Below are 12,600 nucleotides of genomic sequence, written 5' to 3' on the forward strand. Positions count from 1 at the left end.
CTGTATTTGATTTGAAATTGATTTTATAGAGAATTTTTTTTAATGAACCTTCTATTCTGAATTGCTTTGGTATGTACCCAGAGAAGTAATTCATGAACAAAACAAAATAAGCAAAGATAATAAATCATTAAAACATAGAGCAGCAATCATTAAAACATAGAGCACCCTTACAATTAATGATGGCACTTGTTTAAACTTTGTTACCCTCTTAATATGTGAACCCTTTCTCCCTCTTTTTTTTAACAACAAAAAATCATTTGCAGATGAGAAAGCCATCAAGACACACCCCAGTAAAAGACACTACAGTGATGCAACCTCAGGATAAAAAATGAGACAGGACAGCTTTAAGAGGGAAACAGGAAGTTGTAACCAGAATCCAGCTGAATTCAGATGCTGTGGCAGTTTGCTGAGAGGCTGCAAATAAAGCAGATGTGTTTGTTGTGAATTTCAGTGCTGTCTAGGCTTTCTTTTACCAAAGCAGCCATTCAGGATTTAACGTCTCAAGTTTTCTTTAGCATGGCATTTTCCAGCTAATTCTGCGGGGTGATTGTAGAGTATTGAAAACAAATAGCGATGAAATGGAGAAGCCAAGGAAATTAGGGTCAGTGAAAGATGAGGACCACTTTTATCACCAGGGTGCTTTGGAGCTGCTGGTCTTTAACTTCTTGCTCATCCTTACGATACTCACCATTTGGCTGTTTAAAAACCACCGATTCCGCTTTTTGCATGAAACGGGAGGCGCCATGGTTTATGGTGAGTCAAAAGTTGTGCCTTGCCGTTTTTTAAACTTGTTGCATAATGTGCGTAATTAGACACTTGAGCTCAAAGTGCTTTCAAAACCCTAAATGAGGAGATGCATTAATTTAAAAGTCACAAGCCCATTGAACTGTGCCGTAAAATAACAAATGCAATCCACCCTCCTTTCTCTCTTTTCCTTTCTCTCTCTCTCTCTCTCTCATATGGAATAGCTCGAGGATCACTTGTCAAGGAAGTAAATGTCATGAGCACATTGTCAGCAAAACGGGCTTCATTGAGCATATCACATCTCCAAAACATTTGTTTGTTTCCTGCGAGTGCCGGACCGGTTTAAAGAGATTATTTTTCATAGGACTATGCTGAATAGACTTGGGTGAAATCTCACTACCAATATGCCAGATGGGAGCACAGTTGAGTCTTTATTAGAGAACCTGGGAGAATCCTCCTGGGTCCAGCCCCTCTGTTGGATGTAGTTTCAGCAAGCTTAGCTCTCGGTTGTTGTTTTTCCAGGGCTCTTTTTCTCTTTTTCATTTTAATAGGTTGTGAAAAATGAGACATTCTAAAAGCTGTCCTCAGGAGTTTTTACCCCATCTTGAATCTTGTAGTTTACATTCTTCTTTATGTGGGTTTTCTTGAGATTCATATGCGAGCCATATGTGTAAGAAGGACTTTCTGTGAGCTCCACAGTTAGGAAACCACATGCTAGGTAATGAATGTGCTATATATCACCCTGTGATAGGAAGGGGACTTTTTGTGTGTGTTCTTATGTGAAGTTTTACTTTCGCCGGGTACAGACACAATCTTTTGCAAATAGCAACATCTTGCTCACACACGGTTGGCCTTGCTATAACCCTACTGAAACAGACAAGAATCCCATAGTTTACAGAGCAAACATAATAATTGCACTCTATAGGAACTCTGCAGTTTTAATAACAGCATCAGCGTTAATGCATTAGGAATTCAGAGCCCTGCCAGGATGCATTAAAAGTTTGCCTGCCTTTAAAAACACTGACTCAGTTAATGCATTAACCCTTCACTTTGCTCCCGTGAAGCCAGAGATAACACTGAAGGAATAATCATCATCCATTCAGCTTTAAGTACTGTCAGCATTAGGTAAAAAAGCATCAACAAGCAAGCCTACAGAACTGAGTAAAAATACAGTCTGGGCAAAGGAAAAGGGACTGAAATGTATCAATAAACCTGACACTTTTATAACAAACTATGTGTTAACATGGAGTCAAAAGGATAATTAGTGACTAATTATTCAGACACCACATTATTCAGTTTTCCTGACTTTTCCTTGCCTGATCACTTCCACATTTTACATGATCTGTCACATGTTGTGAAAGCCACTTCTGGAAATCCAGTGGAAGTTTAGCACTTATTTCTGTGTTGTTTCTAGAAGAAGAAAACCCCATTAGGAACTTGGTTAACTTGGAAAATTGTGGGTGTTTTGCATTGCAATTTCATGTGATGACATTTGGGGTGATATCCCCACCACTTAAAATTTAGCACGACATGGCAATAAAGAAGCCACAGTTCTGTAATGCAACAGGTACTGCAATGTAAAAGGAATGTTGGGAAACAGGACGGAAGCAATAGCATCAGAGCCAGTAAAACTGATACAATAAAAACCCCACATCTGAATGTAGCCTATGTGTGTGTGTGAAAAGTCCATTCAAGAACCTCCATGTTGTTGTTACCATCCCTATAAAATTGTCAAGGAAACAAATTCATTTTGAACCTTAATAAAATAAAATAAAAATGCTTTCCGCTCCTGTGGCAGGTTTGACCTACATAGTTCATTTCCTGACTGAAGTAGCAAAATAAGTTCAGAGGAAAGAAAGGGAAATTGTTGAAAGCTGGGTATATATGTACATGCAGCTGTTTCAGATTGGTGAATGGTGGAGAATGAGCAATGGCTTTTGGTAATGTTGTTGAATTTACTGAACAATGAAATTTAGAGCTTACTGGTAGGATAATATGAGAGAAGCATGGTGTTTTATTTTATGTTTTGCCTGTCATGCTGCACAAACTGCCATGCTTCCATCAACTGAAAGAGGAGGGCACATGATGGCTGCCATAGGATTTGGGCATAATCTCTTCTTTCTCACCGTACCTCTTTCTCACCTGTTGTGCACCTGATTATTGGTCTGCTGTGCAGCCAGGTCACGTGCATCCAGCAGAGTTCTGCAAGACACCTTTCAACAGCTACATTTTCTCTAGACTCCCAGCACATGTTTGCAGGAAGTACATGGTCAGGGCACCGGATACACAGTGGTGGTGTGTCAGGAAAGAAAGAGGAGCCTTGCAGCAGCCAGCCTGTACTCTGCTTTCTATAAATGGGTGGTAAGAGAGCACAGCAAGATCATTGCCCAAGGCTAAAGTCCACAACATGATGCATCCTGGCATAACCTCTGTGAAAAGTTCAGAACTGTTCTGGAGTAAGTGGCTTGCACTAAAATCTGATGTCAAATGCCTGTGTGTTTACAATTCAAAAGCTGCTATTGATACATCTTATTCTCTTCCTTTTATTCTGATTCTCTTTTAACAAAGTACAGTGGTACCTCTGTTTACGAACTTAATCCATTCCGGAAGTCCGTTCTTAAACCGAAACTGTTCTTAAACAGAGGCATACTTTCCCTAATGAGGCCTCTCACCGCAGGTGCCCTTCCACCATTCTGATTCCGTTCTGAGGCTGAGGTAAAGTTCTCAAACTGGAACACTATTTCTGGTTTTGCGGAGTTTGTAACCCAAATCATTCTTAAACTGGACTGTTCTTAAACCGAGGTACCACTGTAATGCCAATTTTAATAAAACGCATCATACATTTTATGTTTGGCACATTGTGATTTTTGAACAAAAAGGCTATTAGTTAACTGATGGGATTGTTGAATTTGCACTCTCGTGAAGCATTACTTAGGGATGTTTGTTCATTTTCATTTTTTTTCTTTTTAAACTCTATGACCTATTTAGAGTGGCTGTGGGTTGCATCCATGTTTTGCAGCCTCTCTGAAATATTAATGAACCCTATTTGGTAATTTCCCCATTGTGAGCAGCCATTAACACTGCCCTATTTTTCTTTTTACACAAGAGAGAATTTATCATCTCAGTCCCTTTGCACTTTGGCTGCACTATGGATTGCTGCTGCAATGGATCCCCCAAAGGCTGTAAATGCATACACAGAATACACCTCGAAATCATAGCACCATGCTTGGATGAATCGGGTGCCTGAATCTGAATTTTGCATGATACAAAAATGGTACTTATAACCCAATCCTATGCTGTCCATCATCAGTACTATTTGTGCAGTGGCAACTGCAGCTAAAGCATTATCCTAACTTAGGCAAGCAATGGGATAAAGCCCTGATACTGCTCTGCCTCACTTGGACATTTAAACCTCTAACACCCATGTGCTTCTTCTTACCAGTATAGCCTTACACTGGTGCTGGTGAATAAGCTGGACTGAAATCCCTTTTGAGTGCCACACAAGAAACCACCAACTTCCTCACTTCCTTTTGCATCTCAGAAGCCATTGGCACGGCAGTGCTGAGTCATATATCCTAAAGAGAATATGCATGCTTCAGAGCCATTGGCAGTTGCTGTAGCAGTACTGAATGTGGAGCTGAGTCTCATCTCTGGAGCAAGACATGCTGCTCACCTTGCAACAATGCTGGGGCATCTTCTGGATCCAGTACACAGTGGTACCTCTAGTTGCAGACTTAATCCATTTCCGCAACTAGAGTGCCTCTTCTGCACATGTGTGCGGCGCGATCAAGCGCATCTGCACATGCGTGAAGTGCACAGATTGCTTCTGCGCATGCGCAGGCGGCGAACCCGGACGTTGTGGCGATCACACAGGGTCCCCGGACGTTTCACCGTCTATTGATCCCTGTGCCTCCACTTTATTTCCCGCTGCCACCACCCATGCCCTACCTGGTAAATTACTGAGTCCAGTCAGGGTTAAGCTGGAACATAAACTTCTGTTTATTTATTGCAGTTTAACAAGTGTGTGGTTTCATAAACGGTCTCAGTCAGTTACAATCATGGGCTGCCTATTCAGACCTATAACTTCTGCTACCTGCTCTCACTCACTAAACCACCTCTCAGATATTTACTTGTCTTCCTAGCTCCTAACTGTTCTTGGCTCAGCTTATTTTGCTACACTAACTCAACCTACCCCCAGACTCTATCCCAATTCACTCCCACTCCAACCAACCACCCAACTCCCAACGAACTCCCCCCTTTACCCCTCCCAGAGTTGGTTTTATACTCCCTCTGACTCCACCCCCCTGGGTTCTGATTGGGTAACCTGCTTAACTATTTCACCTCCAGCACGCTCATATGTTAATGTCACAGAAGTAAACACTTCTGAGTTTGCCATGTTCGTAAGTTGAAAGTCCGTAACAAGAGCGGAACACAGCACGAAGTATGACTGTACACACAAACACGGTGCAACGTGATGATCACATGTGAAGTTTCATTGATTGGTGCTGCTTGAACTTGTTGAAAAAAGGCTATCCATGATAGCTGGAAATTTCAGGTAACATGTAACAGTTGCATCAATCCTATTAAAGATATGCTTGTGTGAATCTCCCCGTAGGCACTTCTAAGCTTAGTTTACAGCTTCCTAATTCTGTGTCTATCAAATCATATTCTGCCGCACATCTCACTATGTAATATAAGAACGTAAGATGAAGCTGCTGCCTCAACCACATGGACGCAAATAAATGTCATTGATTGCAAACTGGATATGTGCATAACAGACTCATACACAGCTTCTCATCGTGTATAACAATGTGTGTGTGGTTTAAGTGCATGCAGAAGTTTGAAACAGGAAGGAAAGGATGCAGCCTTTCAAAGTTCACGTCTGTAACTCATCAACCACTAAAGCGAGCATGAAAAAGGAGTTCAGCTCTTTGCTTCAAAGTGGAATGCTTGCACTCGGTCAAAGTCAAGACAGAGAAATGCATCTGCGGATCATTCACTCCCATGTAGTAGTTGGGCAGTAACTTATCTTTCTCTTTGGAAATAGGATAGTAGAGTTAAAATATCTGCTGTTCAGAAATGACTGCAAGGCAAAACCAATCCCTCTCCCCCTCCACCATTCGCAGAATTTCTTTCTCAATTATTCTAAGTCAGACCTTCTGGATAGCTTAGAATAGATTAGACCCTCTACCATAAAACTCAGAAAATACCAGGGTAAAGCGTTGCAGAGGCCTTGTGTTATCTCAGGGTTTAATCCAGTTCAGCTGGGTCTGGGCTGCAGGTGTTTTCTCAGTGTCAGTAACACATGTGAAAGAACAGTGAATCTCCTCGATGGAAATATACAAGCTGATAGCTTTACCTACTGTGAATTTATCCAATCCTCTTTTAAAGCCATCCAAATCGGTAGGCATCACTGCCTACCATAGTTCCATAGTTTAATTGTGGACTGTGTGAAGAAGTTCTTGTTTGATCTGTCCAGAATCTTCCAACATTCAGCTTGGTTAGATGTCCAGGAGTTACAGTGTGATGACAGAGCAGGGAGAACCCTTTTCTATTCCCTCTCTGCATGCAATGCATTTATTCTATCATGTCACTTCCAACTTGCCTTTTCTCTAAACTTAAGGAGTTCCAAATGCTGCAAGCTTTCTTTACAGAGGAGTTATTCCATTTGCTTGATCATTCTGGTTGGCCCTTTCTGAACCTTTTCCAATTCCACAATATCATTTCTGAGGCGAGCTGACCAGGATTGCGCAAAGTACTCCAAATGTGTTCAATTTGTATAACGGCACTATGATATCAGCAGTTCTATTTTCAGTTCTTTTCCTAATGTTCCCTAGCATGAAATTTGCCTTTTTCACAGCTGCCACACATTGGGTCAACATCTTCATTGTGTTAAAAATAGGACAATGAACAATAATATCAAGGAACAAACGGTTATACATCCATTTCAACTGTTCAGTCTTTTTCAAATAATAATTATTTGTTATTTATACCTAACCCAACCCATCCCATTCAGTCCTAAGTCTTCTAAAAGGTTTTCTAAGCACTCTTCTTTTGGGTATATAGCCAAACATTTCCTCTTCTAACACAGTGGCTGATGAGAAGTTTTTTCACTTAGAAGTTCTCTTTTTGGTGAAAGGCTGCAGTCTACAGACCTAACTGTGGGGTGTGGGTGACGCTGTGGTTTAAACCACTGAGCCTCTTGAGCTTGCTAATTGGAAGGTCAGGAGTTCGAATCTGTGCAACTGGGTGAGCTCTGTCTTAGCTTCTGCCAACCTGGCAGTTTGAAAGCATCTCAGTGCAAATACATAAATAGCTACCGTGCTCTGGCACTCATCATGGTGTCCCGTTGTGCCAGAAGCGGTTTAGTCCTGCTGGCCACATGACCCAGAAAGTTGTCTGTGGACAAACGATGGCTCCCTTGGCCTGAAAAGCGAGATGAGCGCCGTACCCCTATAACTGGACTTAACCATCCAGGGGTCCTTTGCCTTTTACCTTTTACAGACTTAACTTTATTTGTGTCCTCCAACATTCAGAACTGATATAAAAGCTACAAACTTACCCAAGATGCAGCATGGATTTTTTAAAACCCCCCCCCAAAAAAAGACCAGTCATCCTTTCTTCCCAGAATAAGACAAGTATACAGCATTATGAATGAATACAGAATGTGAACAACCCGGCAAAAACGGTTCCTGCTTCTCCTAATCTGAAATCTCCTTTTACATTCAGGCTTCTGACTATACAGTGGTACCTTGGTTTAAGAACAGCTTAGTTTATGAACAACTTGGATTAAGAACGCTGCAAACCCGGAAGTAGGTGTTTTGGTTTGTGAAATTTGCCTTGGAATAAGAACATGTTTTGCTTCCTGTTGAGTGTGTTCCATTTGTAAATTGAGTCCCCCACTGCTTTGGGAAAGCACAGCTTGGTTTAAGAATGCTTTGGTTTAAGAACGGACTTCTGGAACGAATTAAGTTTGTAAACCAAGGTACCACTGTAATAATAAAAAAGAGCCAGTCAAATCACTCTGGTTCTACCTTCCCATGCTTTCACCCAGTGGCAATACAATGTAAGAATGCTTTCATGCTGTACATGCCAATTGTCAACTTTGTACTACACCTTCATCCTGAACTACAAAGGTAATGTCAGATCCCAGGGCACCTCAGTTCCGACTCCAGCATTGTCCCAGTTTTCATGAGATTTTGGTGTCTCTGTTCATTCTTCTCAATTTCATTGAGGGAGATTTCAGTGGAACCTGCAACAAAACGTTGCAATGTGGGGAGTGTTTCTGCTCAGGAGAATCCTGTACCAGAAGAACCCCTGCTCTCCTGGTTTTACAGTTCTCCACCTGCAACAGTGAGCATGCCATGCTCAGTCCACACTGGGCTGTTTTTGTGGTTCTCCTCCACCCCCAGTTTCCCCCTCCCTTCTAAAGATATTTTGATTTTTTTGCACTTCTGCAAACCTTAGGGCCTCCCCCAAGAACCTGAAAACTCCCCCTGTGCACTTACATTGTTTTGGCTACATGCTGATTGGCCTCAAGGAACTGAATTTGCTATCAGTGTGATTCACAGTGACTATGGGAGCCATTTTGTGCTGGCATCCACAGCACTTTTATTAAAAAAATAAGTAAGGTAAAGGTAAAGGTACCCCTCCCGTACGGGCCAGTCGTGACTGACTCTGGGGTTGCGCGCCCATCTCGCTTAAGAGGCCGGGGGCCAGCGCTGTCCGGAGACACTTCCGGGCCACGTGGCCAGCGTGACGAAGCTGCACTGGCGAGCCAGCACCAGCGCAGCACACGGAAACGCCATTTACCTTCCCGCTATAAAGCGGCACCTATTTATCTACTTGCACTTAAGGGTGCTTTCGAACTGCTAGGTGGGCAGGAGCTGGGACCGAACGACGGGAGCTCACCCCGCCGCGGGGATTCGAACCGGTGACCATACGATCGGCAAGTCCTAGACGCTGAGGTTTTACCCACAGCACCACCCGCGTCCCCCCCCAAAAAAAGTACTGGCACTTTATTTTTAAAAAAATAAAAAAGCACTGAAGGGGTGGGCGTGTGTAGCACATGTAACAAATGCACAGAGGATAAGACTATTCATGGTATTTATATGATACCTCCAAGGTCAGAGGCAGCATACTTCTGGACACCAGTTGCTGGAGATCACTAGTGGGAGATGATTATTGCCCTTATCTCCAGCTTCTCTGCTTTCCATAGGCATCTGGTTCACTATTGGGGGAAACAGCATGCTGGACTAGATAGGCCTTTGATCTGATCTGACGTTCACAAGAGAATGGATCATCTTCACAGTACAGCTTTGCCAGTACTGCTTATTGCTGGCTTAGGATTTTTTCTTTTAGCTCCCATTCTACAAAAAAGATGAAGGCACATCCAGCACTTTGTGCCTTCAGTGGGCAAGAATTGCTTAAGGATATCTCTGCATTTAGTTGTAGAACCGTGGCTTAATAGAAAATGCAAAAAAAAAATCAGTTTACAAACAAGATATTTGGGGTGCATCTCTTGCAACTAGATTATACATTAACCAAGCAGTCTCATCACAAAGAACATTCTTTTAATTTTGCTGACTATTTGTTTTAAAGTATGATCTCTCTACAGGAGGGCACTGCAGGAAATGTTGTCCAGGATATGGCCTGTGCCTTACATATTGAAGGGAGCGCTCCTCTCATAAGGTCTTCTTAGATCCATGGAGGAAGGTCTGCTTTGTCCCAGTTTTTCATTCAGGAGAAACTAGAAGGATGCAGAATCTTGTCCTTGGTGGCGCTTGCATCATAGATTGCACAAGAGATCAGATTTCCACACGCACGAAGGGCTTCTCAGTTCTTCTTTTCTTTTCATAGAGAGCATTCAAACATGTGATCTTCCACTTGCAGTCTGCAGTTAGTATACAGACTCAGGAGGATTTCACAACATAAATTTTCTTAAGATGTAGATTGGCCCGCGGTGTCTTTGACTTGAAAAGCCCTTCCATGTAAGCATGCTTAAATATTGCGGCTTAAGAGCCTGAAGTTTAGCCACCCTGATCAGTGGTACCCTCTTTAGATGGTAATGTGTATTACAACACTTGTTTCCAAAATGTGGTTTGCCAGTCCTATTCCATTTTGGGGGGATCTCCTTGTTTTGCTGTATGGGGACTTGGACATTTGCAACCAAAGCTGATGGCATTGCTAACCTCAAACAATTTTGGGAGTGGGTGGGGGAGGAGGTGTCAAGCTGTGATGTTCTTTGAACTTGCTTTAATTGTTCCTATAATATGCAGAGTGGGGAACAGTGCTGCTGCAATGGGCTCTAATAGACTCTCATTGGAGGCTTTTGTTAATTTTTGAATCCTCAGACATTAATTGTATCGCTGTTTGTTCCTCGGAGTGCTGCAAAAGGTCAAGAGCTCCATTAGTGACCTGACAATATTGATTAAGAACATCTGCTGGGCTTACTCATCTCTCCTCTATTGTCTCTGCTGCAGACCACTTTCAGTGCTAGGAAATGATCAAAGGCATTTAAGATCCAATTGGAATAGGTGTGTCCCACTCTCACTACAACTACAGAGCACTGTGTGCTCCCAGGAAGGAGCTACTAGGGTTGTGATTGCATAATATGGCAGTATCTTGCAGAAGTAGCCAACATAGTGCCCTACAACTCTAATCCTCCATGGTCTTGTTTGGGAAAACGCCATGTTGGTGGTGCCTGGTGTCCACAGCTCACCTGGACACAGTCTTCACAATGGTGAGATGGATTGTATTTCTATTAAAATTATGGTATTCATTTCTAAATTAACAGGGGTGCATATAAGTGCCCACCCAAAAACTGCTGTTCCAGACATGGTAGATGGAAGTAAATGTAGCACAAGAGTGAGAACTTGTACAGGCGCTAATAAATTCCCTTAAGGGATGTGCAGGCCACCTTCTTTTATATAATTTGCAAATCTCACTAAAATGTGAAGCCTACTGTTAGTGAATATTATCTGCTCCACAGCAGAGGCCATTTATGATATGATTCCCTGCTGGAACACAAAAGTAATTATGCTACTTTTAAGCTGCCAGTTAAACTGGCTCTGTTAGAGTGATTTCCCCAATCTTCTGCAATGATTGAGACAACCAAGCCTTTATCAGACATTTATGTAAGTAGGTTTTTAAAGGCTAATTTACTTCAACATCGCATTTTAAGGGCTCCTGTTCCCCAGCTTTTTATTTTACTTTCATGATGCTAAGAACACAGCTTCTTTAACAACTGAATAACTGATTCTCGTCGTTTTTCATGAGTTCACATCGCGCAGAGATTTTCAGTAGACTTGGTCTATTGCAAAACCTAAGAAGAGGGTGGGAGTGTTAACAAACACTTTGTTGCTGATTCATTTGAAACGTTTTTAACAGACCGAATAATGACTCTTGCGATGTGAACTGTCCAGATGCAAGTTTCCTGTGTTTTCTGTGGTGGAGGAAGGAAGAGAAACGTGAAAAGCTCCCAATAATGTTTCTGCAAAGAGTTCAAAAGTCAGGAGGGAGCCCCCCAAAAGCCGTGTCATTTTCAATTCTTTTTACACAGAAGGTAGCTTTGTCTTTCACTGAATTAAGTGTCTTTGAATGTATGTACAAACCCCCTTTATGAGGTATATCATGAAGCAGGAAGTTCAAACAGGATTATAACTGGATCTGATGGCAATGTAAGCCTCCAGAAAGCAGAAGCAAGTTCTAGCCAACCATAGGTAAAGGTAAAGGGACCCCTGACCATTAGGTCCAGTCGTGGCCGACTGTGGGGTTGCAGCACTCATCTCGCTTTATTGGCTGAGGGAGCCAGCGTACAGCTTTCGGGTCATGTGGCCAGCACAACCTATTTATCTACTTGCATTTTGACGTGCTTTCGAACTGCTAGGTTGGCAGGAGCAGGGGCCAAGCAACGCGAGCTCACCCCGTTGTGGGGATTTGAAACACCAACCTTCTGATCGGCAAGTCCTAGGCTCTGTGGTTTAACCCACAGCACCACCCACGTCCCCTCTAACCAACCATAGCTTTCAGCTATAACTGAAGAAGGCAAAATCAAAACATTAAGGCAGGGGTCAGCAACCTGCAACTCATGGGCCACAAGCGGCCCACGGGGGTCATTTAAACAGCCCCTGAGCTGCCCCCGAACCCAGCCACTTTCTTGGCGAGTCCCCACACGCTACTCTAAACCAGCACAGGGTGGAGCAAGGACTTGCTTTTGCGGCACCGGAAATCACGTCTGTGCAGACGCAATCTCCATAGGAGTGAACCGGCCCAGGTGAGGTAAACCTTGCCGACCCCTGTGTTAAGGTATACTACACTTGGAAATACGTACACAGAGATAAAATACGAATTTAAGCAATATTTTGTGATAAGATAAGGAATCAGATACAATATAAATTTTCATATGGATTTCTTTTTCAAAATTCCATAGATCAATACAAAAGCAGGATGAAATAGATATGAATGAACACATGAAAGGCACATGGATTGGAAACAAACTGATCCATCCATCATGTTGGGCCCTACTGAAATCTGCTAGTAGAGCAGAGAGGGGTGGTGTCTTGTGTCACAGCACAGAACCCCAAATCCATCACACCTCACATAGAGGATGCTCGCTACATCATGAAATGGCTAAGCAGGCATATGTTCTCTGTGTCTTTGCCAATCTTTTCCCATTCCATTCTTTTATTAAATCATCATTATTAGAGTTTCAGGTCCCAACTACATTGATTCGCAATTCTTGCCAGAAATTCTGGTTATGCTACAATCTCTTCCTGACATGGGATTGGGGAGATGTGGCCACAGAGAACAGAGGAGAGAGTAGCCAAAAAGTGTTGCAGCTGTGATGAGGGAACT

General features: G+C 42.6%; 1 protein-coding gene across 2 annotated transcripts in view; it reads left to right on the forward strand.

Moving 5' to 3' along the window:
- Positions 1–267: 267 nt before the first annotated feature.
- The window catches only part of SLC9A9 (solute carrier family 9 member A9), a 249,304-nt gene continuing 236,971 nt past the window's right edge, over positions 268–12,600 (forward strand). Inside the window, exon 1 of one of the 2 annotated variants that reach the window (XR_014511863.1) lies at positions 268–753. Coding sequence is in view for 1 of the 2 variants with exons in the window: in XM_083442758.1 (XP_083298884.1) it covers positions 579–753 (175 nt within the window). In the remaining variant the exon portion in view is untranslated. The remainder of the gene's footprint in view (positions 754–12,600) is intronic. The other variant, XM_083442758.1, reaches the window with a different exon arrangement.

The sequence above is a fragment of the Podarcis tiliguerta genome (genome assembly GCF_965153285.1).
Source record: "Podarcis tiliguerta genome assembly, chromosome: 5".
Classification (NCBI taxonomy): domain Eukaryota; kingdom Metazoa; phylum Chordata; class Lepidosauria; order Squamata; family Lacertidae; genus Podarcis; species Podarcis tiliguerta.